A 21229-nucleotide genomic window follows, 5' to 3' on the forward strand; every position below is an offset into this window, starting at 1 on the left:
AAGTCGTTCGAAAACCATTCCGGGTGCCATTCTGAGCTTTGGAGAAGCTGCGTGAGGTGGAACGTGGTATCTCTGAAGCTCAGAATGGTTCTAGACACAACCGGAGCAAGGTTCTGGTCTCATTTAGAGCAAACGTGGTCTCCGAAAACCACAAATTTCATTATCCGCTGAACTCCTGCGGATAAAGAAGCTTCACCTGTATTTTGATGTGAGATCAGACCAGGCCTCCACCCTCTTGCCCTGCATCTGCATCTCTTCTCCTCTGGTACCAGGTGCTGCTGCTGCTGTTTTCAGCCTGCATGGGAAGGCTCAAAGGCCAGAGCTGCTGTTGTTCGTGCTTGGCTGGTCTCTGTGTTATGGGATTGTTGAAGGGGGTGTGGCTGTTCCATGGGCAGCAGGTGTCCATAGTGTGTGGTGTGTGAATTGCACCTCCTGAGAGGAACAACAGTAGTTTCCAAGCAGAAGGAGCTTCCACCCACTGTGCTTTGGTGAAGTCATTGGAGAGGAACCACCTTTTTTGAGGAATTGTCTTCCAGAGCACCTGAAAATCCTTTCGGGTGCTGCTGTCTCTCTAGAGCAGGGGTGTCCAAAGTTTTTGGCAGGAGGGCCACATCGTCTCTCTGACACTGTGTTGGGGGCCAGGGAAAAAATAATTAATTTACATTTAGAATTTGAATAAATTTACATAAGTTTACATAAATGAATATATTAAAGATGAACTTATATGAATGAATGAAGGTCTTGCAATAGCTCAAGGCCTATAAAAGGCCTTGCACAGAGCAAGGCTGGCCTTTTCTTTTCTGCCACTACTGCATCACAGACGTGAAACAACAAGCAGTGGAGGGAGCCCTCACCCTGCAGCTCAAGTGAGAGGTCAGACAGTTGCCCTCACACTGAGAGCAGTTGCGTCGGGCCAGTGTGGGTTCCAACAAATCTCTGGAGGGCCAGAGGCTCATTGGAGACTGGGGGCTCCCTGAGAGCCGCATTGAGAGGCCTCGAGGGCCGCAAGTGGCCCCAGGGCCGGGGTTTGGGCACCCCTGCTCTAGAGTCTTTCACAACCTGTCCTAAAACCTGCTTTTTCTACGCAGCCCCCTGTTGCTCAGTCCTCCTGTGGCTAAGCCTAGATACAGATAACTGAAACAGTTGCATATTCTTACTGTTTACTTCTGCCTCCATTTTTCTCTCCTTCTGTTGTCTCCCTTGTCCTGATACAGCATAAGCTGAGAATCCCTCAAAGCAGGGACTTGTATATGGATGTTCTTTTTAGTGCAGGTTGCTCAGGCACTGGAGGAACCTTACGGTTTTTGATCTCCTTGGCTCTCTGACCCTCCATTGCTTGTGTTCTTGCATCTAGATGACGATTATGTGGCAATCAGGAGTGATTTTGTGGCTTCCCGACCCCACCTCCCTGTCCTGTTCATTGCTACCCCCAGAGACCGGCAGAACTCAGTGTGGACAAAGAAGAGGCCTTCTGCACAGGTGAGCCAGGCTGTGGTTTCCCTGTTAGAAATGCTGTAAAATCTCCCCTGCCCCTCTCAGCCGCTGCATTATTTCCGTGAGAGACTTGCCCCATTGCTAACGTTAACAGATCTTGGCGGTGTCTCCTCAGCGTTCACTGTTGGATAGGCAGCGTTGGGCTCAAAATTGGATTTTGTGGCCTGGGTTTGAACTTGGCTCAATCACAGTCTCTGTAGCAAACTCCACCCTACACCTCCGTAGTGTCTATAGAACTGAGGCATGTTGGGAAAAGCACTCTAAATCAAGTAAAGCCTTGCGCTCTTAAGTCAAGAGCTTTTTTCCAACTGAGGGTTTAAAAAACAAAAAAACTACTTATAATTCACACTCATGTACATCTTTATTAGCTGCCCAGGTCTTAGACTTTGGAACAGGGAATCCTGGAGCTATTTTCTCTACATGGGTATGTGAGACCTCATGGCATGGTAGACTCCATGAGCTGGTCAGAGCTCATGGTCTGCATGCTTGAGAAAGAGAGAGAGAGAGAGAAGAGGGGGGAAGAAGCCAGGTAGGGACATGGCCGCACAGGTCAGAGAGGACAGGAGTAAAGGTCAAGAGAGGTAACCTCTTGGGTCCTCTGCCCCCCTAACAATGTGCTGCCCCATAGTATCCTGCATAGTATCCTGCATAATGTTGTACCACTTCCCAAAAGTCTCAAGTGCCAGTGTGTACGTGAGCTGTAGCACTTCAATTTGCAGATGGAGACTAAAATGATGGGATATCATTATGAATATATTATTATTAATATTAAGAACAACAGTATTTTTACCCTGCCTTTCTACCTGAGGGGATCCAGAGCAGCTACATTCTACATTCTCCCCCCTTCCTGTCATAAGAACATAAGAACAGCCCCACTGGGTCAGGCCATAGGCCCATCTAGTCCAGCTTCCTGTATCTCACAGCGGCCCCACCAAATGCCCCAGGGAGCACACCAGATAACAAGAAACCTGCATCCTAGTGCTCTCCCTTGCATCTGGCATTCTGACATAGCCCATTTCAAAAATCAGGGGGTTGCACATACGCATCATGGCTTGTAACCTGTAATGGATTTTTTCTCCAGAAACTTGTCCAATCCCCTTTTAAAGGCATCCAGGTCAGATGCCATCACCACATCCTGTGGCAAGGAGTTCCACAGACCAACCACACGCTGAGTAATGAAATATTTTCTTTTGTCTGTCCTAACCCTCCCAACACTCAATTTGAGTGGATGTCCCCTGGTTCTGGTATTATGTGAGAGTGTAAAGAGCTTCTCTCTATCCACTCTGTCCATCCCCTGCATAATTTTGTATGTCTCAATCATGTCCCCCATCAGGTGCCTCTTTTCTAGGCTGAAGACGCCCAAACGCCGTAGCCTTTCCTCATAAGGAAGGTGCTCCAGCCCAGTAATCATCTTAGTCGCTCTCTTTTGCACCTTTTCATAAGAACGTAAGAACAGCCCCACTGGATCAGGCCATAGGTCCATCTAGTCCAGCTTCCTGTATCTCACAGCGGCCCACCAAATGCCCCAGGGAGCACACCAGATAACAAGAGACCTCATCCTGGTGCCCTCCCTTGCATCTGGCATTCTGACATAACCCATTTCTAAAATCGGGAGGTTGTGCATACACATCATGGCTTGTACCCCATAATGGATTTTTCCTCCAGAAACTTGTCCAATCCCCTTTTAAAGGTGTCTAGGCTAGACGCCAGCACCACATCCTGTGGCAAGGAGTTCCACAGACCGACCACACGCTGAGTAAAGAAATATTTTCTTTTGTCTGTCCTAACCCGCCCAACACTCAATTTTAGTGGATGTCCCCTGGTTCTGGTATTATGTGAGAGTGTAAAGAGCATCTCCCTATCCACTCTGTCCATTCCCTGCATAATTTTGTATGTCTCAATCATGTCCCCCCTCAGGCGTCTCTTTTCTAGGCTGAAGAGGCCCAAACGCCGTAGCCTTTCCTCATAAGAAAGGTGCCCCAGCCCCGTAATCATCTTAGTCACTCTCTTTTGCACCTTTTCCAGTTCCACTATGTCTTTTTTGAGATGCGGCGACCAGAACTGGACACAATACTCCAGGTGTGGCCTTACCATAGATTTGTACACCGGCATTATAATACTAGCCGTTTTGTTCTCAGTACCCTTTCTAATGATCCCAAGCATAGAATTGGCCTTCTTCACTGCTGCCGCACATTGGGTCGACACTTTCATCGACCTGTCCACCACCACCCCAAGATCTCTCTCCTGATCTGTCACAGACAGCTCAGAACCCTTCAGCCTATATCTAAAGTTTTGATTTTTTGCCCCAGTGTGCATGACTTTACACTTACTGACATTGACGCGTATCTGCCATTTTGCTGCCCATTCTGCCAGTCTGGAGAGATCCTTCTGGAGCTCCTCACAATCACTTCTGGTCTTCACCACTCGGAAAAGTTTGGTGTCGTCTGCAAACTTAGCCACTTCACTGCTCAACCCTGTCTCCAGGTCATTTATGAAGAGGTTGAAAAGCACCGGTCCCAGGACAGATCCTTGGGGCACACCGCTTTTCACCTCTCTCCATTGTGAAAATTGCCCATTGACACCCACTCTCTGCTTCCTGGCCTCCAACCAGTTCTCAATTCACGAGAGGACCTGTCCATTTCCATTTCCACTATGTCCTTTTTGAGATGTGGCAACCAGAACTGGACACAATACTCCAGGTGTGGCCTTACCATCGATTTGTACAACAGCATTATAATATTAGCCATTTTGTTCTCAATATCTTTTCTAATGATCCCAAGCATAGAATTTGCCTTCTTTACTGCTACCGCACATTGGGTCGACACTTTCATCAACCTGTCCACCACCACCCCAAGATCTCTCTCCTGATCTGTCACAGTCAGCTCAGAACCCATTAGCCTATATGTGAAGTTTTGATTTTTTGCCCCAATGTGCATGACTTAACACTTACTTACATTGAAACGCATCTGCCATTTTGCTGCCCATTCTGCCAGTTTGGAGAGATCCTTCTGGAGCTCCTCATAATCACTTCTGGTCTTCACCACTTGGAAAAGTTTGGTGTCATCTGCAAACTTAGCCACCTCACTGCTCAGCCCTGTCTCCAGGTCATTTATGAAGAGGTTGAAAAGCACCGGTCCCAGGACAGATCCTTGGGTCATGTAGAAAACTAGCATATCTGCAGTGGTGAAGAAGTGAAAGGATTCCAGTCTCGCTGCTTCTCCAAGATGCTAGTTTCCTAGATGCAGAGAATTGTTTTATAAAAGCACCATTCTGTCATGCAAGTCCTCACCAACTACAGATGCAGCCCTGACACAGTCTCACCTCTGTGAGAATGAGGCCCTAAGCCTCTAAAGTAAATGCCTGAGAAACTCCAGGGAAAAAGGAGAATAGAAGCTCCCTGCTTATGAGATTAATATAGCACTGCCTTGCTTGAACAGACTGTGAGCATTAAGGCAATAAGAAGATTGTGTGACTCATGCTTACACAGTGTCTCTGGACTCCTCTCCTTGCACAGAGGTAGTGGTCTTCCTTGGCTGCAGGCTTTTCTGGCCCATTGCTGCCTCTGGAGTGTATGGCTAGTGAAGAGTGGAAAAATGCTCAGGAAGAGTGCCTTTAGAGCCTGCTACTTACCATGTAGTTGGTTCTCCTGTGAAATAAGAGTACACCCAAGGTGCCATGCCTCATGACAGATCTCTTGGTGGGCCTTGGAAGGCTTGGGATGGCCAAGAAGGTGGGCTGCTTGTAGGTGTGCTGACTGCAGACTGTGGCTGTGCTTATTTTTCCCCTTAATAAAGTAATCTGTTCCCTTCCTCCTGCCTCCCCCCCCCCAATTCAGATTCTACAGCGCCTCCTAGTCTTGGCTCTGGAGTCTCTTCGGACTTTGGAGGAGCAGCTCATGGATCCCCTGGGAAGCCAAGAAGTGAAGGTATGCCTCCTTCATAGCAAAGCCAAAAAGCTTTTACTACAAGGGAGTGGTGAACAAAATATTGGATCATTGAGGACTGGATTCAGCTAAGAACTCTTCTGGTCATCCATCCATTCATTCATGTCTTTCTGTGAAATGAGAGTACTGGGGACCTGCCACGACAGTGACTGTAAGGAGGAATAAGCTTACGCTTTGTCTGCAGAGTTTAATTGGTAAAGTCATTGGTGTACAAAGGTCATTTGGCACTTGGGGCCCATAAATTTTTAGTACCCCCATGACAAAATTATTTTCAGAAACAGTCATGATGTGAAATCAATAATAACGGCCAGAGAAGAAGAGACTGAACATTTTATTTTACTGAACGTATATATAATAGGTTTCACAAAAGAGAACATTAAAGATTATAACCCAACATAAAACAGGGAAGGAATATCCATCAAGGTAATATGCAGTGGGCTTGTGGTTTAGCATACATAGAAAAGCAACTTTTTTGTAATATAGAAGAAAGTCAAAAAAATAGTACACTTATGAAGAATACATTTGGTATTTCTGAAATGATTGCAACTAGTTATTTTCAGTAGTAATTCCAGTGTAATCCACTTTTTGTTACAGTGTACACCTTTTGTTACAGGATTCCCAGTGTAATCCACTTTTTGTTACATATGCCAGTTGTGCTTTCCTTTTCTGGTTCTTTTTGGCTGTAATGTTTGATAGAATAGAGATATTTCAACACAGTTTGTTTCATTGCATTCTATATGAAATTAAGCCACAAATGATATATAGCATGATGGTATTCTTTGAAAATACCAAGATTTAAAAAATTGGGAGGTGGTCCCCCCCCCATTTGTACAACTTTAGCTGATCAATTTATGGCAACCTGTTTTATATGACAATGCTACAACTGCTTGAGCAGCGATGTAATACTGGGGGCGTGCTATCGTCCTCCAGACCAGAAATCTAATGGGGACCTTGAAATGAGGAAACAGATCAGGGAGGTGACAAGGAAGGACAGGGTTGTAATCATGGGGGACTTCAATTATCCTCATATTGACTGGGTCAATTTGTGTTCTGGTCACGATAAGGAAACCGGATTTCTTGACGTGCTGAATGACTGTGGCTTAGATCAGCTAGTCAAGGAGCCCACCAGAGGACAGGTGACTCTGGATTTAATTTTGTGCGGTACGCAGGACCTGGTTAGAGATGTAAACGTTACTGAGCCATTGGGGAACAGTGATCATGCTGCGATCCGTTTTGATGTGCACGTTGGGGGAAGAATACCAAGCAAATCTCTAACAAAAACCCTTGACTTCCGACGGGCGGACTTCCCTCAAATGAGGAGGCTGGTTAGAAGGAGGTTGAAAGGGAGGGTAAAAAGAGTCCAGTCTCTCCAGAGTGCATGGAGGCTGCTTAAAACAACAGTAATAGAGGCCCAGCAGAGGTGTATACCGCAAAGAAAGAAGGGTTCCACTAAATCCAGGAGAGTGCCCGCATGGCTAACCAGCCAAGTTAGAGAGGCTGTGAAGGGCAAGGAAGCTTCCTTCCGTAAATGGAAGTCTTGCCCTAATGAAGAGAATAAAAAGGAACATAAACTGTGGCAAAAGAAATGTAAGAAGGTGATAGGGGAGGCCAAGCGAGACTATGAGGAACGCATGGCCAGCAACATTAAGGGGAATAATAAAAGCTTCTTCAAATATGTTAGAAGCAGGAAACCCGCCAGAGAAGCGGTTGGCCCTCTGGATGGTGAGGGAGGGAAAGGGGAGATAAAAGGAGACTTAGAGATGGCAGAGAAATTAAATGAGTTCTTTGCATCTGTCTTCACGGCAGAAGACCTCGGGCAGATACCGCTGCCCGAACGGCCCCTCCTAACCGAGGAGTTAAGTCAGATAGAGGTTAAAAGAGAAGATGTTTCAGACCTCATTGATAAATTAAAGATCAATAAGTCACCGGGCCCTGATGGCATACACCCAAGGGTTATTAAGGAATTGAAGAATGAAGTTGCAGATCTCTTGACTAAGGTATGCAACTTGTCCCTCAAAACGGCCACGGTACCAGAAGATTGGAGGATAGCAAATGTCACGCCTATTTTTAAAAAGGGAAAGAGGGGGGACCCGGGAAACTATAGGCCGGTCAGCCTAACATCCATACCGGGTAAGATGGTGGAATGCCTCATCAAAGATAGGATCTCAAAACACATAGATGAACAGGCCTTGCTGAGGGAGAGTCAGCATGGCTTCTGTAAGGGTAAGTCTTGCCTCACGAACCTTATAGAATTCTTTGAAAAGGTCAACAGGCATGTGGATGCGGGAGAACCCGTGGACATTATATATCTGGACTTTCAGAAGGCATTTGACACGGTCCCTCACCAAAGGCTACTGAAAAAACTCCACAGTCAGGGAATTAGAGGACAGGTCCTCTCGTGGATTGAGAACTGGTTGGAGGCCAGGAAGCAGCGAAGTGGGTGTCAATGGGCAATTTTCACAATGGAGAGAGGTGAAAAGCGGTGTGCCCCAAGGATCTGTCCTGGGACCGGTGCTTTTCAACCTCTTCATAAATGACCTGGAGACAGGGTTGAGCAGTGAAGTGGCTAAGTTTGCAGATGACACCAAACTTTTCCGAGTGGTAAAGACCAGAAGTGATTGTGAGGAGCTCCAGAAGGATCTCTCCAGACTGGCAGAATGGGCAGCAAAATGGCAGATGCGCTTCAATGTCAGTAAGTGTAAAGTCATGCACATTGGGGCAAAAAATCAAAACTTTAGATATAGGCTGATGGGTTCTGAGCTGTCTGTGACAGATCAGGAGAGAGATCTTGGGGTGGTGGTGGACAGGTCGATGAAAGTGTCGACCCAATGTGCGGCGGCAGTGAAGAAGGCCAATTCTATGCTTGGGATCATTAGGAAGGGTATTGAGAACAAAACGGCTAATATTATAATGCCGTTGTACAAATCGATGGTAAGGCCACACCTGGAGTATTGTGTCCAGTTCTGGTCGCCGCATCTCAAAAAAGACATAGTGGAAATGGAAAAGGTGCAAAAGAGAGCGACTAAGCTGATTACGGGGCTGGGGCACCTTCCTTATGAGGAAAGGCTACGGCGTTTGGGCCTCTTCAGCCTAGAAAAGAGACGCTTGAGGGGGGACATGATTGAAACATACAAAATTATGCAGGGGATGGACAGAGTGGATAGGGAGATGCTCTTTACACTCTCACATAATACCAGAACCAGGGGACATCCACTAAAATTGAGTGTTGGGCGGGTTAGGACAGACAAAAGAAAATATTTCTTTACTCAGCGCGTGGTCAGTCTGTGGAACTCCTTGCCACAGGATGTGGTGCTGGCGTCTAGCCTAGACGCCTTTAAAAGGGGATTGGACGAGTTTCTGGAGGAAAAATCCATTATGGGGTACAAGCCATGATGTGTATGCGCAACCTCCTGATTTTAGGAATGGGTTAAGTCAGAATGCCAGATGTAGGGGAGAGCACCAGGACGAGGTCTCTTGTTATCTGGTGTGCTCCCTGGGGCATTTGGTGGGCCGCTGTGAGATACAGGAAGCTGGACTAGATGGGCCTATGGCCTGATCCAGTGGGGCTGTTCTTATGTTCTTATGTTCTTATGCTCTTTGTTCCAGATTACTTTGTTTCGGGTGAGTTACTCTCACAGAGAATGGTAAAAAACATGACAGAGAGCCTTTCCTTCTAGCAGTGTGTGGTAGTTTTGGTCTATTAAGTTGTCTCTTGACCTTCATCTACGTTGATGGGCTTTTTTAATAATATGCAGTTGTATTCTTTTTATTCTTTCCCCTCAAAATAACATAAATACTGTAATTAAATGCAATCTTTGGTTAAATACGTAATAGCAAAAAACAAAAAGGTGGGCAGATATAGCTGGTGCTTGTGCCAGTGTGACTTGAGTGGGGACCTTTAGGCCCAAATCCTAACCAACTTTCCAGCACTGGCACAGCAGTGCCAATGGGATGTGTTCTGCATTCTGCAGTTGGATAACACTCAGCAGAGGCCTCCTCAGAGTAAGGGAGTGTTTGTTCACTTACCTCAGAGCTGCATTGCCCTTATGTCAGTGCTGGAAAGTGGGTTAGGATTGTGTCCTTAGTGAACAGGGTGCTGGTTTCACTTCCTGCCAGCAATGAGCAAGCAAACTTGGCAACTGAAAAATCAAGGGAAAACAACAAACCTAAAAAGCTGACCTTGCAACGAGAACTTGTTTGAATTCTGGTCTTCTCACACTCAGCTTTTCTCATGAAGTTCGTGGCAAGGGTTTGTCTCTCCTACCCCTCTCCTCGCACTTAGTGTGTGAGAAATAGACCTCTTCATTGCTGTTTGGCAACCCTGGCAAGCTGAAGGCCTACCAAAGGATGCTGGGGAAAGAAATATTTCCTATTTGTCTATTCTTACTCTCCCAACACTCAATTTTATGGATGTCCCCTGGTTCTGGTCTTGTGTGAGTGGAAAAAGAACTTCCCTCTGTCCATCCCCTGCATAACTTTGTATGTCTCAATAGTGTCCCCCCCTCAAGTGCCTTCTTTCTAAACTGAAGAGCTCTAAACACTGTAGCTTTTCCTCATAAGGGAGATGCCCCAGCCCACTAATCATTTTGGTTGCTCCCTTTCCATTTCCCCTATATCCTTTTTTGAGATGTGCCAACCAGAACTGGATGCAGTACTCCAGATGTGGCCTTACCATCGATTTGTACAATGACATAATAATATTGACTTTTTTTTTCCTTCTCAATCCTTTTAAAAATTATCCCAAGCATGGGATTGACCCTCTTCACAGCCACAATACACTGGGTCAACACTTTCACTGGATCCACCACCACTCTCCTGATTTGTCAAGACAGCTTGGAATGAATCTCTCTCTCTCTCTCTCTCTCTCTCTCTCTCTGTGCACGCACGTGCATGTGTGTTGTTTTGATTTTGGTTTTGTTCTTGCAGCTCTTTCCTCCAGTTTAGAGAGATCTTTCTGGAGCTCTTCACAATCCCTTCTGGGCTTCACCACCCAGAAAAGTTTTTAGTGTCATCCACAAACTTGACCACCTCACTGCTTAAACCTGTCTCCAGGTCATTTATGAACAGGTTGAAAAGCACTGGTCCTAGGACTGTTCCTTGGGGCACACTGGTTTTCACCTCTTTCCATTGTAAAACTTGCCCACTTTACACCTATCTCTGTTCGCTGTTCTTTAGCCAGTTCCTAATCCATAAAAGGACCTGTCCTCTTATTCCCTGATTGGAGTTTTCTCAGTAGCCTTTGGTGAGGAACTGTGTCACCAGTTCTTAAAGTCCAGATATGTAATCACTGGGTTCATCCACAAGCCCATTGACTTTTTCAAAGAATTACAAAATGTTCAGGTGGCAAGTTTCACCCATATGTAAACTTTACTGATTTCCCCCCCCCCCCAGCAAAGCTTTTTCTTCCTGTATGTTCTAAGACTGTATCCTTTATCAGGTTTTCCACCATCTTGCCTTGCATCTTACTTGAATCCTTTAGTCTTGCTGGACCTCTCAGCGGCTTTCAACACCATCGACCATGGTGTCCTTCTGGGCCGGCTGGCTGGGTTGGGGCTTGGAGGCACTGTTTTGAAGTGGTTCCGCTCCTTCCTGGCTGACAGATCCCAGAAGGTGGTGCTGGGGGATGCCTGTTCGGTACCCCGACCTCTTAGGTTTGGGGTGCCACAGGGTTCCATCTTATCCCCCATGCTTTTTAACATCTACATGAAGCCGCTGGGAGAGGTCCTCCGGGGGTTTGGAGTGGGTTGCCATCAGTATGCTGATGACACCCAGCTTTATCTCTCCTTTCCCCCTGATTCTGAGGAGGCGGTTGGGGTCCTAGATTGCTGTCTGGAGGCGGTTAGGGGCTGGATGTGGGCGAACAAGCTGAAATTAAATCTGGATAAGACAGAGGTGCTCTTGGTTCGGAAATCCACAGCTTCGGTGCTGGACTATCGTCCTGCTCTGGATGGGGTTGCACTCCCTCTAAAGGAGCAGGTCCGCAGCTTGGGGGTTCTCCTGAATCCACAGCTGCTCCTGGAGTCCCAGGTGGCGGCGGTGGCCAGGGGAGCCTTTGCTCAGCTTTGGCTGATTCGCCAGCTGCGACCGTACCTGAGCTGTGCGGACCTGGCCACAGTAACCCATGCCCTAGTGACATCTAGATTAGATTATTGCAATGTGCTCTACGTGGGGCTGCCTTTGAAGACGGTCTGGAAATTACAACTAGTACAGAACGAGGCTGCTCGTGTGGTTGCTGGGGCAAGTGGGTTTGACTCTGTCGAGCCGTTGCTCTGGCGGCTACACTGGCTGCCGGTTCTGTTCCGGGCCCAATTCAAGGTGCTAGTTTTGACTTTTAAAGCCCTTTACGGCTCAGGTCCGGGGTATTTTAGGGACCGCCTCCTTCCCTACAATCCTGCCCGTGCTCTTAGATCATCTGGGGGGCCCTTTTGACTGTGCAGACACTAAGAGATGTGAGAGGGGCAGCGGCCAGGAAGAGGGCCTTCTCGGTGGTGGCCCCCGAACTGTGGAATACCCTCCCCTTAGAACTGAGAACTGCTCCCTCGTTGCTAACGTTTCAGCGTGGACTGAAGACCTTTTTATTTCAAAAAGCTTTTAATTGTTGACAGGCTGGCTGGCGTTCTTGCTTTCTATATGAAAATCCACGGGGTTTGTTTGTTTTTAGATTTTTTAATTATTGTAAATTGTTTTTAATTGTTTTTAATGTTGTATTTTTAAAATGTTTGTAAGCCGCCTTGTGTACCCGTTGGGCAAAAAGGCAGGGTATAAATTAATAAAATAATAATAATAATAATCCCCCCATCTGTTGAGATCTTGGCATACATAGCATGTTATGTGGGGCAGAGCCTTCTCTGTGATTGTCCCCCGATCTGGAGGCTTATGATACCCCCTCTCTCCTAGTCTTTAAGCAGGCACTCAAAGCACACCTGCTTTGCCACACCTTTGGGAGGTGCAGATAGCTCAGGAATGGCTTGTGTTTGCAGTTGGGATTTTTACTGCTAGGCTGTCTGAGTAGTTCTGAATTTGTCTTTAAATTTGTGTGTGTGTTTATATTTTGCTGGTAGGACTTTTACTAGAATGCAGGATCAAAATGGAAAAGTAGAGAGAAATAGTAGGGAGAAGCAGAAGTCTTTGGCAAGCAACCAGCTGCCCAGTTGTGCCACCACCTCCTCGGTACACAAAAGCAGCAATTAAGCCCTTTAATTTCTTGTCAACTGCAGCAGCAGCACTCCTTTCTGGGGGCAGATCCTTATTGTTGAGGGTTTCCAAGATTTGGCCCGAGAGAGAGGAAAACTTCCTTCCTTCCTTCCTTCAGTTTTTCGCTTCTCACCCTGTCTGTCACTTGTAGCATTCATGGGTTTGCCTGTTGCAGGTGGTCTTCCGCCCACCCCTGGATTTCTACGATGTTCTTATCCACCTGAACCCAAAGCAGATGCCGAGGCACTTGGAGGCAGTGGACCGGCCAGCCAAATCCTTCAGCCGGGGGATGTTGGGAAATGATGCTGCAGTAAAAACCTATTTTTTCCCTGTGGTGGATTATGACCCAGTACAGCTGTATCTCCGGGAGCTGCAGGTAAGTGTGGTGGTGCTGAATGTTGAGAGGTTGGCACTGGGAAATGATGCCGTGCCAGATCTGTGCAGGTGGCGTTTGGTTCATTTAATATTTAAGTGCTTACAAATATTGCATGTTAATGTGAAGATGGTTTCTTTCAACAGCCATATGGTCTCTCTTAATGCGTAGCGCATTCGTTCCTTTGAAAACAGCAAGAGAAGGGTCCCATGCCAGATGCAAGGGAGGGCACCAGGATGAGGTCTCTTGTTATCTGGCGTGCTCCCTGGGGCATTTGGTGGGCCGCTGTGAGATACAGGAAGCTGGACTAGATGGGCCTATGGCCTGATCCAGTAGGGCTGTTCTTATGTTCTAGCTGGATACCCACCTGCAGGCCATGAAGAAAACTCCCCTCTCCCCCCGGGGTGAGGCTTTAATTTTGGTGATCTTTTCGGAACAGGCTCTTTCATAAGGAAGACCTTCCCATTTGAGTTCACTCATCTGGTTTTACCAATTCTAGCTGGGCTTACACTTGACTATCCTAGCTTTCTCCTTCAATGCATGCTGGTTTGAGCATGGGGGGGGGGGAAGGAGTCAAGAAGGGGAGTGGGCTCACTAAAAGGCCTTCGGCCAGCAAGAGTTAGTGCACCTCTTCCTTCTAGAACTTGATTGCCTGGTCTAAACATTTCACTCCGCTGGGGCTGCAGTGCACGTCTACATGCATGGGGCAATAAGCAGTGTGTCTGACCCACAGCCTTTCCTAATAGCGGGCGATTTGCTAATTCAACCATAAAAGCTAATAAAGAGGTTTTCTGGAGAGTTATTGCTTTACAACCCAGGTTCCCTTCAGTATTCTTGTTAAAACCACAGCATGATTCAGAAGCTGATGAAATGCAAAATCTAGGCCAGAGCCTGTCAAAAAGGGATATCTATTCATTGGGAAACTTTCCCCTCCTTAGAAGGGAGAATCAGGATAAAACCAGTTTCTCTTTCATCTTCCTGTTGCAAGACCAGGTGATGAAGCCTCGCATGGCACTCATAGGAGATGTCACTTGGTTCCCTTAAGCCAGCCGCAGACGAAGGGGTGATGGTGCTGCTGCTGCTTCTGCTCTCACTGCCCTGTTGTTTCCTGGGGTTTGTGATGACAGCAGTGACGCAACCACATGGTTCTGCATGGAGCAATCTCACTACTCATTACGTTGGAAGAGGGGAAGCCACCGCCTTCTGCTGAGTCAAGCCCTTGGTCCGGCTGGCTCAGTATTGTCAACACTGACTGGCAGCAGCTCTCCATGGTTCAAGGCGAGAGTCTGTTCTGCCTGGAGATGCCAGGGATTGAATCCGACTCTTTATGCATGCAAAGCACGGGCTCTCTCACTGAGCCTCAGCCCTTCACTTAACATGTTGACAATTCTGCCACTTAAATGGCCTTTCCATTTGGCCTGGAACTCGCATTCTGAACCTCTACCACTTGGTATTGCCGCCACCCTCCCTCCCACCACCCCCTTTTTAAAGTCCACCCTTTGCTGGAAAGCTCTTCGCAGAAGAGAGATGGCCCTCTTAGGCCCATGTTGGGGTGGCAGAGAGCAGTCATCAATCCCCTGAAACACTATTTGTATTGCTAGACCAATTAAGCTAGTACATGGGAACTGTTTACAGAGATTCCGTATTCAATGTTGCTGGTGAATCATCCAGAAGACTGCCTTCCTGATCAGGGGTATTCAGTGACTCTTAGCACATCTGAAAGATGGTGCAGGGGCCACTTCCGCGGACCCCAGTCATCCTGACATGCAAGGTAGTGCTTGCCTGTGAGAATGGAGGACTAGCAGTTGTGGAGTGCTATGTCCACAGCCTGTAGGATGTTATTGTGGGTGATCTTCTTAGAGGGTTGAGGTTCTCACTGTGGCCAAGAGTCCTCAGCCATATTCACTTGTTAACATTCAGTGCGTGACATTTTGGATGCCTGCAGCCTCTGCTAGGCTCAGAGGACCCTGTGGAGGAGAGGGGACCAGAGCTCCCCCTGGCTCCGGAAGGTGGGGGGGAGGTGTTTGCCTGTACCCACAGTTTCGCATAACTGTGGGGGTTTCCAGAATGGGCACAAATACAGGGGCACCCCTGTATCAGTTGTTAACGCTCTGTGACTTGAGTAGATGTTTTTTGACTATTTGTTTTAAAAAGCATAAGTCTTTATTTTTGTAACAACCATTTTGGTAAGGTCACCCAGTTGGATCTTGCTTGAAATAGCATCTCATGGCTGGAATGCCTTGGCATGTGTCAGTCAATGTTGTTCCGTCAATCTGACCCCATCTCAGTTTTCCCTGTAGCTGGAAAGGGCAAAGATGAAGCAAGAGGCTTACGAGTGGGGGCTCCAGGGTCTTGTTATCTCCACAGAATAGGAATGCAACACTGCCAGGATGTTGCCCCTACTTTCTATCCTTTAGAGGAGGAATTCATAGGAAGGGCTGCTGTGCATTCCTCCAGTTTCTTAAATCTATAAATCACTTTTGCAGTCTTATCTTTAAGATTCAGTGCAATCTGCATATTGCAGTTTGCAGGGTAATTTACTACTATTAGAGAGAATGAACACATCAAAGGTCTGGAATAGATCACAGCCACACTTAGTTTTTTCTTAGTTAAATGTGGTCTGGTATATCACAGAAACTAATAAAATTGCGTAACTTGGGAACCTGCAAGATGGGCTAACTTTTAAGAAATAACTTTTACAGCGTACAAAGTGTCATTTATTACTTGCAGTTAGTGATATCTGTACATCTTGAGTACATGTTTTAAATTTGTAGTTCTCAGAAAATCTTCCTTATCTGCGATTGTTCTATTTGCCATGTAAAAGTGAGTGTTTTGATTTCTGCAGAGTCCTTCAGTTTGTTCTGAAGAAATACAGAGATACAAGCGTGGGAAGTAGGAAGCATTGCGGTAGGCAGGCTCCTGCAGGGCTTGTGCTCTCCTGACATGGTCTTCTCTCCTCATCTGGAGACTCCTGCAGGCTTTCGTCTGTAGAAAGAATGAACATACGAAGCTGCCCCGTAATAAGTTCTGGAGCAGCCCAAACATGATGCCTCCCGAAGTGTTTGGTGTTGTGACTGAATTTGGTGGCTAGTCTCCTTCAAATTTCTCTCCCTTCCAGGAGGCCTTCAGTGACTTTGCCTTGTTTTTCTATGACAAGCATGGAGGAGAAGTCATCGGGGTCCTCTGGAAGCCTTCAAGCTTTGAACCGCAGCCTTTCAAGGTGAGCTTCTCAGTTTTGAAATTAGGATACCTGCTATTTTTTAGTTGGCATTCTGTAGGGCCACTTGTGCGTGAACATCTGAAGCTTCTGAATCAGACCATGGGCCTAGGTAGTCCAGTGTTCCAGGTCTCAGACGGGTGGAGAAGTGAGTGCCTGCTGAAAGAGAGAGAGAGAGAGCCAGTTTCCAGGGAGAGGGGGAGAGGAGAGTGGTCAGCTGGAAGCTTATGTAGGAATTGACAAAGAGCCAGCAGCTGAAGGAGGTTGAAAGGTGGGTGATGTACAATAGCTGAAGAAAAAAAACTTGAGCAGAGGGTGAGGCACACCTGACTGGCTTTCAGCCAAATGCTGGCCAAAAAAATCTTACACAGCTGCTGCTTTGGAATTTGGATCGTTGGGATGGATAAATCCTGTGAGGAGCAGGGTGCAGGAATTGGCATGGCTTCACCTGCCCCACAAGTTGGAGAATGAAGCCTCCAGTGCCAAATCTGATAGTCAGGGCAGTCAGAATGATCCAGAATTGCTTTATTTTTGCTAAGCAAGTTCTCATGGTAGCAGGTGCGGCTTTTCTTTGCATTAATTTTCATATGCAACATTTTATGCCTTTTGATCTGAGGTGCTGTTAACAGAGAGGGGGTTTGATTACATTTCAAATAAATTAAATTAAATCCTTGGCAACCATGTGGACAGTTTCTGCTAAAGATTGTAACTTACACAGTGCCCATTGGGGTTTTTAGCTGAGAGACTTCCATTTCAAAATTTAGCCCCCATTGATGTGCAAGTCTTAGTTCAGACTAAACCATAGTTATGGAAGAAGCTAACTGTGGTTTGATGCCTGAATTCACAAACTGTGGTTTACCACAAGCCAGCAAATCCTGAGATGGATTTGCAAGCCATGCTTTCTGGTACATATGGTTTGGTGTGATGTCTTAATTGATGAACCAAGTTGCAGCGATCACTCTTCCTCTGGAGGCCCTTTGCCATTGAAACTGGAGTTCTGACTAGATGGAAACATGAGAGCAGACAAGCAGACTCTAAACGTTGGTTTATCTGCATGTTGGTAAGCCTGTGCATGGTTTAGGTTCTGAACTACACCATGGATTGGCATAGTGATAATGTTTCCTGTTAGTTGGGTTTTACTCGGTAAAGCAGCTACCACGTTTTCCAGACTCACAAAGAGAGTCTGGTCCAACAAGAAGCTGACGGAACATACCAAGATCCAGGTCTACAGAGCTTGCGTCCTGAGTACACTTCTGTACTGCAGCGAGTCATGGACTCTTCACTCACAACAGGAGAGGAAACTGAATGCTTTCCACATGCGCTGCCTCCGACGTATTCTCGGCATCACCTGGCAGGACAAAGTTCCAAACAACACAGTCCTGGAACGTGCTGTAATCCCTAGCATGTATGCACTACTGAAACAGAGACGCCTGCGTTGGCTCGGTCATGTCATGAGAATGGATGATGGCCGGATCCCAAAGGATCTCCTCTATGGAGAACTCGTGCAAGGAAAGCGCCCTACAGGTAGACCACAGCTGCGATACAAGGACATCTGCAAGAGGGATCTGAAGGCCTTAGGAGTGGACCTCAACAAGTGGGAAACCCTGGCCTCTGAGCGGCCCGCTTGGAGGCAGGCTGTGCAACATGGCCTTTCCCAGTTTGAAGAGACACTTGGCCAACAGTCTGAGGCTAAGAAGCAAAGAAGGAAGGCCCATAGCCAGGGAGACAGACCAGGGACAGACTGCACTTGCTCCCAGTGTGGAAGGGATTGTCACTCCCAAATCGGCCTTTTCAGCCACACTAAACGCTGTTCCAGAACCACCTTTCAGAGCGTGATACCATAGTCTTTCGAGACTGAAGGTTGCCAACTAACTGTATGTTAACCTCGTAAACTGCCTTATGATTTTTTACATCTAAAAGTCAGGGCTATAAACTTCTTCACAAAAACAAACTGAAGCTCTGTACTTATATCTGTTACTTACTTCCATCGCAGGTATCCAGCATGAGAGGAAGAATGATGTCGGTGCTCAGCTCTGAGCCTCTGACTGTTCCCAACGTTGAGGCCATTTTGGAAGACTTTGAGATCTTGGGAGAAGGTCTGGTCAGATCAGTGGAAGCTCGAACAGAGAAATGGTCCATTTAGAATCTTCTCAAACTTGTTGCATGCCTAAGGCGTGGCCCTGGTCAAACAGGGTATGTTTTCTTCCTTAACTTTTTTGTTTAGAATTCTTTTACAGAATAAAAATATTTTTATTACCCTGAAATCTCTCTCCATCCTTTTTTGTCCTGTAGACCCATCCAGTTCAGATAACCCTGATGTCCCTTAATAAGGACTTTATTTACTATAAAAACTGTGTTAAATCCTTTTGGCTTTTGAGACCAGAGAACTAACTTGGAAGTTCATCTATTTATTTGCTTTCTGTTCCATCTTTCTCCCTGTAAGGGCACCCACATAGGCTTACAACCATTAAAATAGTAACAATAAGCCCATAAAAGCACAGTGGATCAGCATCCATTGGATCCTATCTGAAGGTCCAGTCAGAGACAGCATCCCTACTCAAAACGCCATTCTAAACAGAAATGTCTTGAGGCCCTGCTGGAAGGCCTCCAAGGAGAGAGCAGTTCTCAATTTCAGGGCAAGGAAATTCTATAATTGGGGTGCCACCAAAAGGACCATATTACTCACCACCATCCCATTTACCTCCATCCATGGTGTTACAACTAAAAGAGCCCTCTCAGATGACCTCAGTGAATGAATTGGATTATACAGAAGAAGGTAGAAGTTACATATTATTAAGGGCGCAATCCTAACCTGTGCTGGAACAGGCAAGCCAGGAGGCTTGCGCTTTATCCAGTGCAGGATTGTGGCCAGAAGCAGCTCAGCCAGAGGTAAGGGGAAACTTTTCCCCTTACCCCTGGGTAAGGGCTGCTGGCCACAATGGGCCTCCTTGGACTTGCGCCACCTCTGCTTGAAGCCACTCCATTCTCCCCGGGAACGGGGGTTGGGATCTGGCATAACTGCTGGATCCCAGCCCCACCTCCTGCTCCCCACCCACCTGCTCCCAGGGCTGCCCATCACCCACCCTCCCCCTGCCCTGGAACACCTCCCTTCCTCCTCCCTGCCCCGCCACGCCTACCTTTTCTGCTTGTAAGCAGCTGAGGGGAAGCTGGCGCAGAGGTTTATATCAACCTCTGCAGGCCGGTGCTTCTCGGAGCGCCAGCCTGGCTTCCCCTTGAGGAGGGACTTGGGCTGGCATAGGGTGTAGTTTGGATTGGGCCCTAAGTGGAATTCCAATGAAATGTCACCAGCTCCAAAAGCAGTAAAAATGTGAAGTGTTGTTCTCTGAAACCTTCTTTTATGCATAAAATACTATGAGAGTGCCTGTCCTTCTAAGCATTGAACTGTTTAGGGAAAAAGGCAAGCTTAAGTGGTGGGGAACCATGTGATAGAGAAGTGGGGTAGGTAGAGGAAGAGGAATGGGGTTTAAGTAGTAGAAAAGCAGACTTGCATTAAATCCAATTTTGGTTTCCACAATGCTTGCCACCTTAGTGGACAAACAGGAGGGCTGTGGTTCAGCTTCGCCTCTCGATGCTGGGTGCAGAGAAGGACCAGAGCACACAGGCATCCACAGCTTGTGCACCTGTTCTTATCCTGCATACTGTGAAATGAGAGAGCTGCTCTCTTTGCTCACTAACCTCCAGAAGCTTCACCCTGCTCTCCCCCTTGGTCAGTTGCCAGCAGAAGTGTGGGTGGGTGGCTGGGTGGGGGAGCAGAGAAGGCAAACTGCCTGGGAGGAGAACAACTTTCTTAGTCCCTGCAAAATTATATGACTGGATTTGGAATTTTCTTTGCATAAATGTCATGGTTTGCATAATTTATTCTACTGGGCAAGATCAGAGAGTCCTATTGGGCCCTCATGCCACACCATCTCCCCCTTTCAGAGATTTCTTGAAATCTCCTCCACATTGAAGATGCCACCAGATGCCCAAACTCTTTAAAGGGCAGCTTTGCAGCCAAAAGAGTGAGAGATATTTGAATACCCAACCTGTTAAGTTCTATCCTGGTATTCAGTCACAAGCTATGCGCAGCTTTACTGATGGACTGCATATTACTGCTTTTGTGGTTTGGTGCTTTTGCAATACGTTGCGGTCGCAAGATTGGTTAACATGCTGTGGTTTGTCTTCTGCAGGAGTACAAAATGGAGAAGTAGGGATGGGGTGGGATAGTTCTTTTGTTGATAGATGACAGAATTTGTGCGCGCACTGCAGCTCTGAAAACATCATTTTTCATCATGACTAAGCCTGAGTTAGAAATGCTGAAATATCTGAAACCAGAAGCCTCCAGCATTTCCTGATGTGCTGGCGTTTATTTCACTTAATCACTGGGGGGGAGGGGGTGTCTCCAAACCTTCCTTCTGCATGTGCCATGAATGCTACTTTACATTCAGTTTCAGGAATGTGTGCAGAGGGACTGGTTTGAATGAATTCCCCTCCCCCTGCACACTTTCACATTAATAACAACCTTTATATTATTACACAGTATTACATATGAATGCCTCTTTTTAGAAAACAACTTCAACTTAGCATTTTTGTTTGATTTTGTTCCTGTATATTATGAAGTCCAGATCTGGAGATGGTTTCCTCAGAAATGGTCCCACATGTTGTCCCATGGTTCTCCTGCAAGGTTCAGACAAGTCCCTACAGGATGGGGTCAGGATATGGGAAAATATCCTGAATGTTATAAAACATAATAATAAGAGAAAATAATGAATGTGGCGGAAATGGATAGGCTTACAGAGACTTTGGATCAACAGCGTAAACCGACACAGATGGAGCAATGGAGGCCATTTTATGCTTGGTTGAAAATGAAGTTGTAGATGTATAAGATCGGGCATTTAGATGAATATATTGTATACATGATACAGGATATACAGGATATGATATGATAGATAAATGATATTAAGAGGCTAAGCCAGAAGAACAAGATTAGAAGATATGTATTGATTGA

General features: G+C 46.6%; 1 protein-coding gene across 2 annotated transcripts in view; it reads left to right on the top strand.

Moving 5' to 3' along the window:
* NOL6 (nucleolar protein 6) overlaps positions 1-18474 on the top strand; it is a 57425-nt gene extending 38951 nt beyond the window's left edge. For both annotated transcript variants that reach the window (XM_066614758.1, XM_066614757.1), the window contains exons 22-26: positions 1355-1479; positions 5330-5419; positions 12807-13007; positions 16123-16224; positions 18215-18474. In XM_066614758.1, the coding sequence (XP_066470855.1) occupies positions 1355-1479; positions 5330-5419; positions 12807-13007; positions 16123-16224; positions 18215-18364 (668 nt within the window). In that variant the 3' untranslated portion in view covers positions 18365-18474. The remainder of the gene's footprint in view (positions 1-1354; positions 1480-5329; positions 5420-12806; positions 13008-16122; positions 16225-18214) is intronic.
* The last annotated feature ends 2755 nt before the right edge of the window (positions 18475-21229 follow it).

The sequence above is a fragment of the Tiliqua scincoides genome, chromosome 2, assembly GCF_035046505.1.
Source record: "Tiliqua scincoides isolate rTilSci1 chromosome 2, rTilSci1.hap2, whole genome shotgun sequence".
Classification (NCBI taxonomy): Eukaryota; Metazoa; Chordata; class Lepidosauria; order Squamata; family Scincidae; genus Tiliqua; species Tiliqua scincoides.